Source organism: Physeter macrocephalus, chromosome 7 (assembly GCF_002837175.3).
Source record: "Physeter macrocephalus isolate SW-GA chromosome 7, ASM283717v5, whole genome shotgun sequence".
In the NCBI taxonomy this organism is placed as follows: domain Eukaryota; kingdom Metazoa; phylum Chordata; class Mammalia; order Artiodactyla; family Physeteridae; genus Physeter; species Physeter macrocephalus.
Window position 1 is genome coordinate 18,701,118 of NC_041220.1, and position 17,236 is coordinate 18,718,353.

A 17,236-nucleotide genomic window follows, 5' to 3' on the forward strand; every position below is an offset into this window, starting at 1 on the left:
TTCCGGCGTTTCCAAAGAATTCAATGACTAATTTGGTAGGCTGCAGGATTGACTACCTCTTCATTAACCTCATTTTCTCCTTGGATTTCATTGATAAATAAAGCTCAGGCCTACTTAGAAAAGAGATCTGTCCTGCTAAGATTCAGCATCATGAAGCGTTCCAAAGCCCCTGCTCAGCACACAAGGAATGTACAACTTCTCTTATGAGGAGAAACTCCAGGAGAGACCAGACGTGCCCACCCAAGTTCCTTGTTGAATGCGGTCACAAAATCTGAACCCAAAGGCAAGCTGTTTTCTTCCTGGGACCACGGTTGTAGCAGTTCCTTGAAATGTACAGTGAAGGGATGCCGAGAAACCACAGCCCTCCCGGGGAAGGGGTTGCGTTTTAGAAAAGACGCACTTCCTCAGGCCATGGCACAGAAGGCAGCCCTCCAATTGCCGAAGCAGAGAACAAGCCTTTTCCACAAATTCAGCACATCTGGGTCCCCCACCCTCCCTTTTTTTCTCATCTGGTGAGTATCCAACCACCCAGAAATTCATGGCTACAATAGACATTCACGGCGCAACGACTTTCATACTGGTTAATTTTTAATTCTGTCAGTGAGCAGCATTTCCCAGTTCTACCCCCCAAAAACTAAGTTCTGATGGCAGCTCCATCAGGTGGGATCGCAGGATGCCTCTGTGATTAGGGTCCGTGCAGCATGGGTATCAGTTGGGCGCACTGGAGGGTCAGGAAGGCGGGGTCTGTCCAGTGTCTGGAGGCAGCTGTTGCAGGCACTCTACCAGCTAGCCCTGACAGCTTCAATATCACTCACCAGGTTCTGGGCCAGGCAGATCCCAAAAATCTGAGCAAGGAAGGAAACGACAGTCAAAGAGTAGAACTTTTAACTTTAGATTAGGCTTTTCTTTGGCTACTGAATTCCATTTTTTAAAAATCTTTGATTTTTTAAAAATTGAGATAGAATTCACATCCCACAAAATTCATCCTTTTAAAGTGTATAATTTATAGAGATTTTCGGTATATTCGTGAGGATATGCAACTATCACCGCTATCTAAATCCAGAACATTTTCGTCACCCCCAAAAGAAACTCCGTACCCACGAGCAGACATCCAGACCCCAGACCCATCCCGACAGGCCTGGCAACCACTAAGCCACATTCGATCGCTATGGATTGGCCTATTCTGGACATTTACTATAAATAGAATCATATAATATATGGCCTTTTGTGTTGGTCTGCTTTCATGTAGCAAAATGTTTTCAAGCTTCAAGCATGTTGCAACAGTAGTTCAGTCTTTTTGGTGGCTGAATAATATTCCATTATATGGATACACCACATTTTGTTTATCCGTTCATCAGATGATGGACATGTAGATGGTTTTCGCTTTTTGGCTATTGCAAATAATGCTTCTCTGAACATCTGTGGACAACTTTTTGGGTGAACATGTTTTCAGTACTTTCGGGCACATACCTAGGAGTAGAACTGCTGGGTCATATGGTGACTCTGTTTAATTTTCTCATGAACTGACAAATTGTTTTCCAAAGAGCCTGCATCATTTTCATTCCCTTCAGCAATGTATGAGGGTTCCAATTTCTCCACATCCTAACCAGCTCTTGTTATTGGTTTGTCTTTTTTATTACAGCCATCTTGATACGTTTGAAGTTGTATGTCATTGTGGTTTTGATTTGAATTTCCCTCACAATTAACGATGTCATTACAAATAGCTAATGTGTATTTTCTTTGGAGAAATGTCTATTCAAATCCTTTGCCCACCTTTAAATTGGGTTTGTCTTCTTTTATTGTTGAGTTGTTCTTCATACGTTCTATATACAGGACCCTTAACAGATATACTGATGTGCAAATATTTTCTCCCATTTTGTGGGTTGTCTTTTCACTTTCTTGATAGTATCATTTTCAGCACAGAAGTTTTTAATTTTGAAGAAGCCCAATTTATCCACCCTTCCTTTGGTTGCTTGTGCTTTGGGTATCATATCTAAGAAAACACTGCCTAATTCAAGGTCACAAAGATTTACACCTATACTTTCTTCTAAAACTTTTATAGCTTTACCTTTTACATTTAGGTCTTTGATCTGTTTTGAGTTAATTTTATTTTTATTTTTTGGCCAAACCATGCGGCTAGCAGGATCTTAGCCCCCCCGCACCAGGGATCGAACCCAGGCCTCCTGCAGTGGAAGCGCAGAGTCCTAATCACTGGACCGCCAGGGAATTTTGAGTTAATTTTTATATGTGATGTGAGTTAGGGGTCCAAATACAATCTTTTGCATATAGATATCCAGTTGGTCCAGCACCGTTTGTTGAAAAGACTATTCTTTCCGCATTGAATGGTCTTGGTTTCCTGGTCAAAATATCAGCTGACCATAGATATAGAGGCTTTTTTGAACTTTCAATTCCATTCCACTAATCTGTAGGTCCAACCTTACGCCAGTACACTCTATCTTGATCACGGTAGCTTTGTAATAAGTTTTGAATTGGGAAGTGTGGATTCTCCAACTTTGTGCCTTTTAAAGTTTGTTTTGCTATTCTGGGTCCCTTGAATTTCCATATGAATTGTAGGATCAGCTTGTCCATTTTTGCAAAAAAGGCAGTTGTAATTTTGGTAGGGGTTGCACTGAATCTGTAGATCAATTTCGGGAGTACTGTCACCTTAACAATATTAAGTCTTCCAATCCGTGAATGCGAATGGCTTTCCATTTATCTAGGTCTTCTTTAATTTCTTTCAACCATGGCGCCTCAATTTGTGACCCTCTAAGTTAAAGGTATCACATCACCGTAAGATGCAAAGCCTAGCTCTTGGGACTTCCCAGGAGGAAAAGTAGGTGCTCCCTTCCCTCACTAGCACATTGGCAAGGTGGCCAACGAGAGAAAGGAGCAGAGCGTATCTGTGAAACTCCAAAAAGCCTTAGCCTTGCCACTGGGCAAGGCTCTACATCTGACCATTCCTGTCTGACCAGTTGTCACAATGCCGCATTACTGAGCCCATGGCAATGTTGGAATGCCAGCAGGCAAATACTGACCCAATCAATTTCTCTTTTCTTGAAAAGGAAAAAAAAAAAAAAAAAAAAAGGTTTCCTAAAGTCTTTCAGGACAGTAGCATCTAAAGTCAGAGCTTTAATAAAATACACACCAAACATAGTTGAGGTCTGTTCCCCAGCCCTCCAATGTGTCTTAAAAACTGTGAAATGATGGTGAATAAGAAAAGCTCCTGTCCTGGTGAGCGCTCTCCCAGGGCATCATTTCCCTGCGACATCCATCTTACCTGTAGCAATGCAATGCCTATGAAAATACCAGCCACAATGGTTAAGTTGTCCTGCAACCACTTCTCAAACTGGGGCACACAGCCTTTCGTGTAGATTACAATCTGCTGATCGACTTCCTTCAGAAGGGAAGAGGAGAGCACAGCATCACTAAGCAAGTTCATAAGCTCCTCCAACACCCTTCGTGCTAAGCGACAAGATGAGTTTCCACTTACTGGTTTTTGCCTGGCATCATAGCCACACTGAGTGTTGATGACATCTTCCTGGTGGAGAAAAGAAACAGAAGAGTGAAATTCACTCTTGTCAGAGAGGAAGCCCACCTAGGAGTCAGCAGAAGACCCCTGTTAAGTGCTCTTCATAAAATGTTTATTTGGGCACACAGACGTCCCAGGCACCATGTTAAACACCTTTACACATAATTCCATGGAATTATTATAACAATCCTCAGAAGTAGGTATTAACTATCCCTTCCTTTCCAAATGAGGAAAACTGAGACTCAGGAAATATCAGAAAGACTAGTAATTCCATTATGTGGAAGGCTCTAGATTCAAAGTTGATAATCTCAAGAAGCTTACGGGTTTAGGAAACTGGAGACAGATAAAAACCACAGTTAAAGGTTTCTTATAATTACTTTCATAATGACTATCTTCATTTATGATCTTGTGGGGGGAATTCTACTTTTGAATCTATATACTTGTATGTGATTTAAATGATTTTTCATTGAGAATGAATTATTTTGATAATTAAAAACGATACCCTGACCACACAGCACATGGACAGATGCCCTGAAATCTTATAGGCCTGATCAGAAACGTGGGTTCCGCTGCTTTAGGTTTGTTTATGTTTCCCCTCTGGAGGGTACGGGGTGGTTTTATTAGCTTAGCATTTATGGAATGAGATATCTCTACCCAGAGGATCTGTCCATGAAAGGGGGGCACAACACCTGAGAATCTTCAGAATTCTTCTGATGGAACGGTAACTCAGGGCAGGGCTGGAGACGGAGAGAGCAGGGCTTGCATCTGCCGCCTGGGTGGGCGCCCTGGGCTCTGTGCTGGGCGTTCTCTTGCCTCCCAGCCTCCTCAGAGGAAAGAAGACGTGAGCTAGTGGGAAAGGCTGGCGTTGTCTCTGAGGGCTCAGAGCAGGGCAGCACAGTCCTCACCGACTCTGTCTCCTTCAGGCCACCGCTGACGGGCAGCCTACGAGAAGCTGTGCTTTGCTACCTCAGACCACTGTCCCCTCTTCTTTTTTTTTTTTTCATTTTTGAAATCGAAGTGTAGTAGATTTGCAACATTATATTAGCTTCAGGGGTACAGCATAACGATTCAGTGGCCTTACAGACGAACCACGCCCCCTTTTAAAGAGCCCTGCATCCCCCCTACCTTGCAGGGGAAAATCGGCCATGAACTCCTCATCGCCCACTCGGCTCCGCTCCTTGCGGGGAAGGGCGGGTCTGGGAGAGGACACCCGGGGGCTGACCAGCCAGAGAGAGACTGAAGAGGGCGGAAGGGCCGAGGGCACCTTCTCTCTCACATTTATTGTTCTAACCCTCAATTCTGGCTTTTAACTTACAGCAGGGGTGCTTGCATTTTAAGCTGTTCTATATACCAGGCACAGGCTTTGACTCAAAATACAATCAAACCTGTGGTAAAGAGGGTGGCTGGTGAACAGGTTTTATGTTTTTGTTTTTGTCTTGAAAAAGAATGACTGTAGTCATTCTGGCCCGGAGTCTGGGCAGCTGCAGCCTTCCTGCAAGTGGTCTCGTGCTATCTTGTCTCAAACTCTTCTGCTATTCCTAGTATTCCTTCGGAGCTAAGTCAGCAAGAAAAGGGCTGCTAGCCCCAAGCAACGCAGAGAGCTTCCACACAAGCCCATCCTTCTCGCAAAGAAGGAATCACACAGGCAATCCAGGCAGCTGCCCGAGTCTACGCTCGGCTCCATCACTTGCCGGCAGCGTGGGCTTGGGAAAGTTACCTAAACGCCACGGGCTTTGATTTCACCTGAAAAGGGAAGATAACGGTGGTACCCGCCAGTAGGGATGTTCCGAACTTAAGCCAACACACCAAAAAGGCTTAGAATAGGAACCAGCACGTACCGCTAAATTAATGTCAGGGATGATTCCTCCTGCTGGGAAGATGTGAGCACTAACCCCCCTACAGGAGCCACAGTTAGGAATAAGAGGGTAAGAAGAGGTTTCCAGAAAAAACCCGCACACGCTCTCGGTGTGCTGCGCGGAGCAGGCCAGCGGGTTGCTGGCAGCCACTTACTGCGGGGTCTTTAGTGCAGCAGGAGAAGGGCACGCCACATCGCTCTCGACTTGCATTGGAATCTGTGCAATTGAAGTAAACATTTAGGTTCCAATCATCAGCTCCAAAAGCCCCACAGCACTGCCACTAGAGCAAACAGGAGAGAATTAGAACACCTCGCCTTGGAGGCGGCCAGGTGCCTACACGTGCACCCGCCAGGACGACCCACACCCAGCTTCTGCCAGCTCGGACGCTTCCATCTCAGAATTTGTTTTTAAACCAACTGAACCTAAACGGCCCCTGTAAAAGCTTCCAAGGTAAGGCTGAAGGTTTGTAAGGATGTGTTGGCGTGAGACTTAGAAAACAAGTGATGAGACCCGTGGGGTTAGGGGGAAGACGGGCAGAGCAGGAGTTGTACAGCAGGGCCCAGTTAGAGACAAGCAAGACAGAAAACAGTGGTAGTGTCTGAAGGAGGCAGCTGGGGTTGTGGGTAGGAGATCTAGGAGCCTACTTTTTTTAAAATTTCCATCTCTACACCTGAACGGTTTTTTTTAAAAAATCCATTTTATTGAGGTGTAATTGACATACAATAAACTGCACATATTTAAAGTATACAATTTTATAAGTTTTGACACACTTATACATCGTAAAACCATCACCGCAAGCAAGACAGTGAACATACTCATTACCTTCCCCCGAGTTTTAGAGGCTTACTTTTCATTCTGTATCTGTTTCTACTCTAAATTTTTATAAACAAGAGCATGTATTTACATTTTCAACCTAAAAAAAAATTCAATCTAATTAAAATATAATCAAACAAGCCGTTAAATTCAGTGGGTCTTAAACGAGGCCTGATTCAAGGGCGGCTCCATCGTAAGCCCCTTTGACACTCCCCGTGCCGGACTAGCCCTGCTTCTCCAAGTTAAATAAACATCAAGCCTTGACCATTTTAAGGGTTTCAAGACCAAAAGCTACTTCAAAGTGTTAAAGGCCATGAGAGAAAAGTGAAATCACATGAAATAACAGAATCTCCACATAAAGCAGACAGCCTCTCAAGAGAACGTGTATCCGCATGTTCTTCCAACTCATCGAGTCCTCCGAGGGCTTGGGCTGTGCAGCTCCAGTCTGCCTACAATGCTCCATCAGATTCGTCACGCAAACTAGTCAGCAGTACTACTTGGCAAGGTGTGAGCCTGCATCCATTATGACCCAACAAAACAGTGAAGCCTGCTGAGGAGATGAAACAGGGCTTCATTTCACACCTGAGGGACAGCAGGCTCCAGGCAGTCATTGCCGTCACGGAACAAAGGCAACACGATTCAGCTCACTTCCGAGCACCTAAGGGGGGCAGGGGGCCTCCCTCACGGCGAGCGCCGAGGCAGCCCTCTCCTCCCTTTATCAAAGGGACCCCAGCTCACTCTGGAAAACTGTCCAACCAAGAGACAGCCACGGATCCGCTGAGTTTCTGCCTGCCCTCCAGCTCTGCCATATACGTGAAGGTCACGGACACGGCTCTCCAGGTCTGCTCACCTTATCCAGTCTCTCAGTGCATGCATATAGAGGCCTGCCAGTTCGTAGGACAATAACACCTGAAGCCTGGTGTAAAACCATGTACATCTTATGAGAGTGTCATGATATCCCCATGAGTTAAGTAGTTGCTACTATTATTCCCATTTTACTCTTGGGGAAATAGCTCAAGGTCCTATTAGCCCAAGGTCACTTAGCTAATCAGATTCTGGCACCAGCTGTGTCTTCCGAACCCTTGTTTATACCGTTCTGCGTTGTGAGTGGAACAGGGCATCCGCTACTTCGTTTGCATCGCAGAGGCTGTCACGCCATGATGTTGAGAAACCTGAGTGGCATGGCTCTACTCCACAGCTTCTTCACTTGTGAGAAGCCACCAAGGCTTGACTTGCAGTTTTAGCTGCAGGTGCTATAATAATATTTGGATAGGCACAATTCTAGGAACTTTGTGGATAAACATTCTGTTGACTAAGTATATTATTATGAGCTATGAAGTGTGGAGAAGGATCAAAAAGGGGGCCAAGAACAGGAAAGAACCCACATCTAACACCAAAGAACAGGGTTAAACCTATAGCAAAACAATCGTCCTCAAATGTCGATAAGGAACGGGCACCTTTGACTCTAACTTTTTTGCCTAAGAGTTTTCTTCCTTGTTCTCAGTAGAAATTGAGGTAAGTGAAGATAAGACATTTCCCATTAGGGTACATATCGTGTATGCCCTAGGACAAGTCAGAAAATAATAAATACACACGCAAACAGACAAAAACCCATGCAGAAAAGTCAGAGGTAGGTTCCAGCTGGCAGATGCAGAAGCCAGGAGGAGTTTTCATTGGGGTCATCCTTCCGAGAAGGCTTTCAACTTGAAAATAAACCAAACTGAAACTTACATATTCCTGGGTGAAGTCTATGAGGTTTTGCAAATCAATGTCATCCCTGTACGCTCTGATGTTGTTGTTTATAAAGAAATACAGCTGGTCTTTGATCCAGTCTTTGAAAACAAATGCCAGAACCCCGGCAGTGAGCTCCAGGAAGAAAATAATTCCCAGGAATACAGAAAACTAAAACAAAAGACACATACACAGAGGACAGTTATAAGGGCTATTTTGATCCTATATAGTCAAATGCTTCCTTCTAAAAAGGTTTATAATACCATTGGGTTGTTACCCATGTCCAAAGCAGATAACCTTCAGTTTCTTAAGATTCATTAATAGAATATTATACTCCAAGAAAGGATTTTTTAAAAAATCACTTCATAATCACATTTTAGGGGCTCTGGTGTTCCATTTGGTAATTAACCAACAAAGCCCATAAGCAGACATGGATAATAGGAATTCCTCATTAGACCCACATTAAGGCCTAATGAATTTCTCCTGATTAATGCATTCGTCAGACGCTTGAACAACGACCTGCTCCTACCTCTAGTAAGCTTTTGTAACGTTGAAAGATAAATTATAGCCCAGATTTTGAGATCGCCTGTCATTTGTTACTGTGGCCTTGATTCTGTATGCAATTTAGTCCTTTTCCGGATTCAGATACTGTGGTAATTCCCCTTTGCACCTGCTACACGGGGTAAAAGAGCAGATGGGTTCATTTTAGGTGAAGAGGTCAAAGAGGAACTGGGTGGGGAGGAGGGGGCAGCTGCGACATGAAAATCATTTCCCATGATGAAAACAAAATGAAACCACTGGGTTGAGGGCTTTCTTGGGACAGCAAGCTGTGCCAGCTTTCCTTTGTGAAGCACCAGGCTCAGAATACTTTAAATAGCATCAACACGCAGCCAGAGGAAGACTTCCGGTTGATGCAGACAACAGGAATTTAAAAGGAAGGCTGGAGACCATGGGTTACAAGGTAATTGCCCATAAATCTGGAGAAATTTCCCTTTCATCTAGAAGACCCAGAAGTGTCTCATCTTAGTCATATCAACGTCCCGTTCACGCCCATGGTTCTTTCCACTTCCTCCCACCCCCATGTTCTAACCCTTTTCAAACTATTTTGCTCAAGCCATTTACGAGAAATGAGGCTGTGAAGGACCAGAGGGTAAACGGCAGGCAAACTTCTGTGGACAAGGGCAGAAAGGGTGGCACTGGGGCCACCTGCTGAGCCGAGCTCCCGAGGGCTCCTGCCACGCAGGGAGAGGCTGGGGAGGGAGAGGGGCTACGGTCTGCTGTGCCTATATTCAGCGAGCAGACAGCAAGCAGCCGACCAAGAGGAAAATATATGGGCGACGGGTGCAAAGGAAGCTACAGCTACTTACGAAAATAAAAGACAAAACAGGTTTATTCACTCAGCAAACGCCCACAAGAGATCAGGCTCGGGCCTAGGTGGGCTCTGCAGAGGCAAGGATAAGTAGGACCACAGCTCTGCCTCCAAAGAACTCACAGTCTTCTGTGAGGGCAGGAAAGGACCGTGGGGTCAGGTCTTTCCACATTAGATGTCAGTATATCTGGCAGTGTTTATCCAGGGTGCCAAGTGCCATTCTGGAAGGATGGGCGTGAGCGGAGGGAGGTGGGGAAGGAAGAAAGAAGTGCCTGCCAAAGTCTAGGACCCCCAAGGTCTAGGTCCCAATTCTAGATGCTCCGGCTCAGCCCCTCGGGTTCCATAGAGCTCCTGGTCATCTGTCCTTGATGAGTTCACTTTAGAAAGAGAATCTAAACAGCTCTTAACAATCATCAGTAGTACCCATAATTTCAAAGTGAGCTTTCCTCAATCTAGGAAAAAGGAAAGAAAAAAAATCCTATCACTTTCACACAATGCCTACCCCACCACATAAAACGACTCCCTCCTTTATCAGGTACTACTCTACACATGTAAATACGACAGTTATCACACTATAGAAATGAGAGAATCATAGCTAGTTCACAGGCGCGCACACGCAAAATAGCAGAACAGAGGTCATGCAAAGGTTTTAATTAGATTTTTGTTCTCACCTCTATCAAGGTGAGGCCCAGTCACCCTGGTAAGTTTTCTCATAATGTTATATAATATATGCATCAGAAATTGAGTCCAAATTAAATTCTTATCAAATATTTGGCAGAAATCAGCATCTTTCGGGTCCTATGAGCTAATTTCCCCCATTTCTAAAGGTGCAGAGACTGACTCACAGGCTTCATCCAAGGGCCTCAGTCAGTCAGGAAGCTCCATTTTCTCAGCTCCTGGATTTTCCCCTCAGCAGTTCTCTTAGCCTTATGACATCAGATGTTTGAAGCTGTCTGGAGCCATGTTGACATTTACTTCCTACTTCTTTCATAGCTCCTGCTCAAAGCATATTCTAGGCCAGTTCTGATTGTTTGTACTAAATGGAGAGAGAGGGCATTTAAAATATTCTCCAAGACTTAAAAAAGCCAAGAAACAAAACAGTTCTCTTCATTTCCAGTGTGGGACTTTATAAATTAAGATGCCAGTCTAGAGAAATGTATGTATTTCTGCCTGTTCAGTTAACTCTGGTATCTTCAACTACAAAAATCATCAACTATATTAAACAGGCTACCCTTTATAAACTAAACTATATGCAACTAAGGGAACCCATTAAAGGGGAGCAAGGAGACTAACACTGATAAAATAGTGGCCAGCAGTAAGTATGATCTGTGGCCCAATGAGGCTACAGGAAAGCTGAGTGAGGTGAGCTCAAGCATTTAGCAGTATCTCACACCAAGAAGACTGGCAGGTTGGTAGGGTGAAGAATGAAGGAATTGGTGTGTGTGTGTGTGTGTGTGTGTGTGTGTGTGTGTGTGTGTGTGTGTATGTGGTGTGTGTATGTATGTGGTGTGTGTGTGTGTGACAAATGGAGCCTTGGAAAACTTCAGAACAGCCTCCAGAACCTTGTCTGAGGCAGAGCCGCCCAAATGCAAAATGAGCTAGCCCAGGGGGACAGTGAGGGGGCAGCGAGTCTGCTCTTCTTAGGGCAATTCAAGAAAAGATGCCAGAGGAGATGTGGCAGAAGTGCGGGGGAGGGGAATCACATAGGGTTCTGGTCAATGCTCTTGTTTTAAATGGAAATGCCGTTAGATGATGATGTGTCAGCCGAGGTAGAGAATGACCCTAGGAACAGGGGATATAACGCTAAGGCTGTTCTTCCAAAGTCCCACCATCTTCCCTCACCACAGGATGGTGGGGTTTTGAAAAATCATTTTTCTGTTCTTGGAGAGGGGAGTGGATGCCGTACACTGGGCTGTGAGACAGAAGCTCGCCGGAGTGCCAAGCTCGAGGCAGACAGGCACACTTAGCTGCAGGTGACCACTGGCTACACCTACCAAACCGATTTCAAACACACACAAGTAAACACACGCCATTTTGATCTCCTGAGGAAGGAATCTCCAAAGGAAAAGGCTTTTACTTTTCATTCTCGACTTTTAATACTTATCTACCCCCTGGCTAAACTCCTCCTCCAAAAATATTCATGCTAACAATGATCACACCAAGTACCCCGCAAGGGATCTAAAAATTATGCTGGTCACACAAAGGAGGCCTTTGCGCTGGCAGAGAACACAGGAGATACGCATTTACTGTTTTTCTTTATTCACCAGAACCTACTGCTTAAGAGATTTAATCTGGACATGTCACAGACACTGTGCTTAGGTCTGGTTTCTCTAAACCAACTACCTAAACAGCTTTCTATTGACTATGTGCTTAAAAGAGGGGGCAAAAAATCATTCAAAAGAAGAAAACTAGGTACCTAGATAGACCTACCTTAGTCCTAAAGCGATTTTAGGGATTGGAATGCAAACTCATGATATCCATGTACAAAACCTCCATGATGGCATGGGGAGAGGCTGGTACTGATATTATTAAGGAGGCAGGGGCAGAAGAGGATGGAGAGTGGGTATCTAGAGAGCCCTCCTAAAAGAAAGCATTACCCAGGCCACATTCTTGCCAGTGCCTTTGGTACGGCTCACTCTTGCTGGTAGACAGGGTGTCCTTTTGATGTGAGATGAGAGTTTGGCTCTCAACCTGAGAGCAGAGTGCGGTACTTACAAACTTGAGAAGGAAAGTGTTTTCCCGTAGAGCTCCAATGCACCCAGCAAATCCCAGAATGAACATCACTCCTCCTACCACGAGGAAGAGCCAAACTGGGTCAAAGCCGCCAAGATCGGTGATGGAAGAGATGTTGGACAGAACTCCCTGGAAGCGGAAAAGAACACACAACAGGGTGCCAGGAGGCGGGGTCAGTTTTCTATCATGAAAAGATGACTGCCACTGTCTTTCCCCACCCCACCCCCAGAAAAACTTGAGAGGTATCTTGACTGTCCCCTCACATCAAGAAACACTGCAAGAAGGGGAGGGGGAGGGGGAGAAAGAAAGAAAGAAGAAGGAAGGAAGGAAGGAAGAAAAGAAGGAAGGAAGGAAGGAAGGAAGGAGAAAGAAAGGAAGAAAGAAAGAAAAAGAAAGAAAGAAAGAAAGAAAGAAAGAAAAAGAAAGGAAGAAAGAAAGAAAGAAAGAGAAAGAAAGAAAAGAAGGAAGGAAGGAAGGAAGAAAAGGAAGGAAGGAAGGAAAGAAAGAAAGGAAGAAAGGAAGATAGGTAGGTAGGTAGGTATGTTGATAAAACAAAAGAAAAACTACTTTCCAAGGTCTAGATGGGTTCATATTTTTGGTAAAACTACATAAAGCAAAGACATGACCCCTAGAAACCGACACCAGACCCTGTATGGAGAAAACGTGGATGTTACTTTGCTTTCTATGTCTCCAAATATAAGTGGTCTGAGTGAAAAACAGATGTGTAAGAAAGACACCTCTCAACAGCCAAGAGGTGCCATCCTTACATCCCCAGGGCATGCAGATGTCAGACAAGGGCCACCTTTAAACCACTGGCACTTCTCAGGAAATAGGGTAGAGCTGAAATCTTAAAGCTAATAGGGCAGCCAGTCCCCGCCACAAGCCCCTAAAAGTTTTCCAGGGAAAGACTCACCTCAGGTCCACCCTTGAGCTCCCTGGGAGACCCTGTCAGGCCCAGATCCCCAAAGCCCACCTGGGTGGTTTGTGCTGATGGCTGTCCCACATTGAGTTACTAGGGTAGTTCCTTACCCTCATTTAAATGACTTATAAATCAAAGGTTACTCCCTGGCTTGCAACCCGTTTGTTCTCCTGCCAAAAGAACCCAGAGTAATTTCATTTCTCCACAAACAATGCCACTTCTTTACTGAAATTTTTTCTCTCTTAAGTGTGATACCACATCAAATACCACCCAGAACCTAAGTTAGAAATTTTATGAGATTTTTTTCCTCTACGATGGAAGGTATATATTTACTATTCATTCTTACAGAGGCCAGCTACTGCTATTTTGAAACTGTGGAGGTATGTGAGTCTTAAATACCCAATATCATCAGTATTTTATTTTCTTATCTTATTAAATTTGTTTTGAGCTCTCAAAACACCCCCAGGGTACCACGGTACAGTTTGCTGTAAAGTTTTAATATTAAACAATTTGTTTTCAAAGCATTCCCAACAACCTGGAAAAACAGGAACACTCATCTCATTTTATCCTTGAGGAAAATGGAACCCAGAGAATTTTGGTGATTTGCTGAAGGTCACACAGCTATTGATTTTTTAGAATCAGAACAGAATGTCTACTTCAATAATCTTTCTCTACCAAGTGGAAGCTATGTACTTGCTTCCCAGCACTTTTCAGTCAGCACTAATCAACACCTGAGTTTAGGGTTTCTATGTTTTAACCCATTTTAAGGTTGTAGGAACACTGAACAAGAGAATTTTGTTTATAAGGTTTCTGTTTCTTGCGGGGGCGGGCGCAGGGTGGGCAGGAATCACTTTAAGGACATTATTATTATTATGGATACTATTATTATTAGGATACTAATAATAGAACACGCATGAGACACAAAGGACTCCTAAAATGCACAACTTTAACCTTATGAAAGAGGCCAGAGTTTAAATAAAGTCAGAGATGAAGGGCTGAGTGACTATTAAACACTTAGGAATGTAGGGTGTATTCACTAATGTCTGGGGTGACATCATACGAGGCAACCACACCCTTCGTGAAACTGCATAGATCAATGGTTTGCTCCAACCTGGTGTTTCTTAGATTTCCAAGCTCTGAACTATGAATACTCCAGGGGGGAAAAAGGAAAACCCAGAAATACTGTAACCAATTCTCCACCTACCCAAATGATGCTGAGAAAAAAAAAATTGCCAGAAGTCAAACACAATCTAAGCGACAGTGGTGAGGGTCCAGAATTGGAAGGAAATCAACTTCTCCCCTCAGAATGTCTTTAAACATAGGTGGTAATATTTAAGGTCTTCATGTTTTGGACCTGCTCAGCCAGGGGAGGAGAGGACTTTAAGAGGGTATGTGATAACATTCTTAAACTTTAAAAAGTCAACATAATTATGGAAGAAGAAGTAGACTCAATTTACTTGGCACCAAAAAGACGCAGCAGAGCTGGAAGGGACAGGAGGAGATGTCAGTTCCAGCATAAAGAGGCCTTTCTAATACCAGCAGGTCTCCAGCAATGGGGCAGAGAAGGTGGCCTGAGAAACATGGGTTCCCCTGGCGGGAGCCGAAGCCACGAACCTCCCTCAGCAGTGCTCCAGGAGGGATTCTCAAAGAGGAGGGGAATTTGGCACCTACTGTCCTTTAGGTTCCTTCCAGTTTTAAGACCATTCTATGATTTCATCCATATTCAATGGGCTTTTAATTTGTGATTCACACCAAAGTCTGAGCAAAAATCAGATTGTTCCCAAACACTCTTCCATGATCCATGGCTGTACACAAAGAGCTCCATGGATAACAGGACAGTTATCTGAAGAATCTCGCAAAACAAGCAAACCAACACACACCTGTGCCTGAAATACCGAGAACCTCCCTCCCCAAAAGGCAAAGGAAGTATGGTCCCAACTGTCAGTAGATTCCTGGAGCACTGTCCTCTCTGGGTTTAATTTGGAGGATGAGTATTTGGCTTCTCAAACTCATTTTCATACTTTTAGCCTCCCCAGCCTGCAGGGGCAATTTTAATTGAGAGGCCTTCAACTGTTTCCATGGAAACAACAATCATTTGGGGGCTGAGCTGGACTGCAGATTCTGCTCATTTAATCCCACATTCTGGCAAAAGACGGGGTTGGAGACAGATACTGAGAGCTTGGAGGAAATAATATTCTGCAGAGGACAGAAAAGACAACCAAAAACTTTATTCTTAAAGGATTCCAGGTAGTTATCAGTCGGAAACTAACTCGAATCTTAAAACACAAAGTACGGCAGTCAAGGCCCAGTGTTCTTTTCCTGAGGATTAGGATGGCTAACCCGGATGGGGATGGAAAAAAGAATTACTCTTTCACCTGTGCAACGTCTCCAAATACTCACTGAAGAGCAGTCTTACTGTTTCTAACTACACAGAGAAACCAAAGAGGAGCTGGACATAATCCCGGCAACAGTGACTGGGGCCGACAAGAATGACAGGCAGTTGACAGTTCAGCCTTCTGTTGTCTCAAAGATGGGGTCTTTCACTGGACTTCTTAACTGTGTTAAGCTCAATCTGACAAAGGAGGAAGAAGCGCTAGGACATGCCAGCCGAAGAATAATTATAATTAAAGCTTGTAGTTGACAAGGAGCCGGAAGAAAAAAAAAAACAATCCAAGATTACAGTTAAGTCTGCCAAGTGATTTAAAAGAGACGTTCAGATTCGTGGTAAATCCTCAGGAACGTGCAAGCACAGCAGCAGCAGACACCTTGTCTTCTGGGCACCTGGGGGCACCACGCTCTCCTTCAGGGAACAGCACCTCCCTCTTCTCGTAAGGATTCCTTCTCCCCAAACCCACTCCACGACCTCCTCAGAGCTGCCGGTTCTCACATGTCCCCCCCGGCCCCGGTAGGAGTCAGAAAGCCTGAAATTCCCTGCCTCAGACACCAGGATTTGGAGTAAGCATCTGTCTCTAGTGGCTGAAGCTGTTAAAAGGCCCAACTCTGGAGCCACGTGCAGTGTGTTTTTCACCTTGTGGAGAAAGTCAGTCTGTAGCGAGAAACAAAGAACAAGGGTAGGGAAAGAAAACCCTGACAGTATTATAATCCCTGGCCTGACCATGAGTTCTGGGAGTCACTCAGGATCCTTAGACCCCTTGATCGCATAAAGGGGTTGTATCTGGATCTGAATTTGCACCTGAGGAGTCCCACACGACACGACAGCTTCGAATAAACTGTGCTTTAGTGTTGCATGCATGTGCGTGCGAGCACACACACGGCCAAAGCTAAAGCTCACAATCTACACTGGAAAAAAGTACTGGGTCGGGGGTGGGAAGCAGACAGGGCAGGGTGGGGAGGACAGAGGGAAGTGCTGGGCTTAATGACACCTTTACTCAGGTGCCTGATGTTTCCAGCCAACACAGCAGCGGAGCCAGTGTAAATTATCTCCTTTACGTTGACTCCCTATCAATGCAGCATCGTGAATGAAACAGTCAGCTCTGGAAGGAACTTTTAGGTTTTGCCTGTGTCGCCAACAATACGTACATGATTTCGGCTCCAGTTCTCCACGTTGACTTGAATGCTCAGTCCTTGGGTTTAAATAACAACTTTTTAGAACTCAAACTTATTGAGAAAAAATAAACCAATACAAAACGTTATCTGGCTACTCTCCTTTGTACCCAGAGCTGCTGCTGGCGTGAGAAGAGCACACAGAGAGCCTGAATTTGCTGCCTGGATCCTGCAGCAAAGCCCTGGGAATTAAAGACCTCAAGCGTACTGGCCTTGGGCGTAAGGTCAGAAAATAGCACCCTCTGAAGCTGAATCTAAGCGGAATAAGGATAAACGGATGAGGAGCGGAACAGTCGTCCACATGTACTTATTCCTTTAGCCATTTGTTATGGTTGACGTGAAGGCGGAATTCTGAACAGGAGCAGCAAAGACAGAAGAGGAAGGAGTCAGAATAAGAGAGAGAGCCAGAGACCAAGACTGCAGGTCACAAGAAGAAAATATTCGAATACTACAGTCAAGTATATAAGGAGGATTCCTCATACACATATCCTTTGTTAATACATTAAGATTACATTAAGAACAACGAGTATAAATGAACATCCATAAGAATTCTTCATATCCATACTGTATACACCTGTACCTATATTCTTGTGACCCTCACTCATCTCCTCCAAGTCTACAGCTGTTGCTGCAGCAGAGGCAAAAACAAATTGACCATAACCAAGTGCTGCTATAAAGACACAATGAAGAGCCGTCAATTTAAAAAGTTAAAACAAATATTT

The 17,236-nt window shown here is 44.4% G+C and overlaps 1 protein-coding gene across 1 annotated transcript in view; it reads right to left on the reverse strand.

Annotated features, from left to right (window-relative positions):
- Positions 1-505: 505 nt before the first annotated feature.
- Positions 506-17,236, reverse strand: part of TSPAN5 (tetraspanin 5) — a 173,299-nt gene continuing 156,568 nt past the window's right edge. The window contains exons 3-8 of the mRNA XM_024126630.1: positions 12,014-12,160; positions 7,930-8,100; positions 5,540-5,665; positions 3,491-3,538; positions 3,278-3,394; positions 506-845 (exon numbers count right to left, since the gene is read on the reverse strand). Coding sequence (XP_023982398.1) covers positions 780-845; positions 3,278-3,394; positions 3,491-3,538; positions 5,540-5,665; positions 7,930-8,100; positions 12,014-12,160 — 675 coding nt within the window. The 3' untranslated portion in view covers positions 506-779. The remainder of the gene's footprint in view (positions 846-3,277; positions 3,395-3,490; positions 3,539-5,539; positions 5,666-7,929; positions 8,101-12,013; positions 12,161-17,236) is intronic.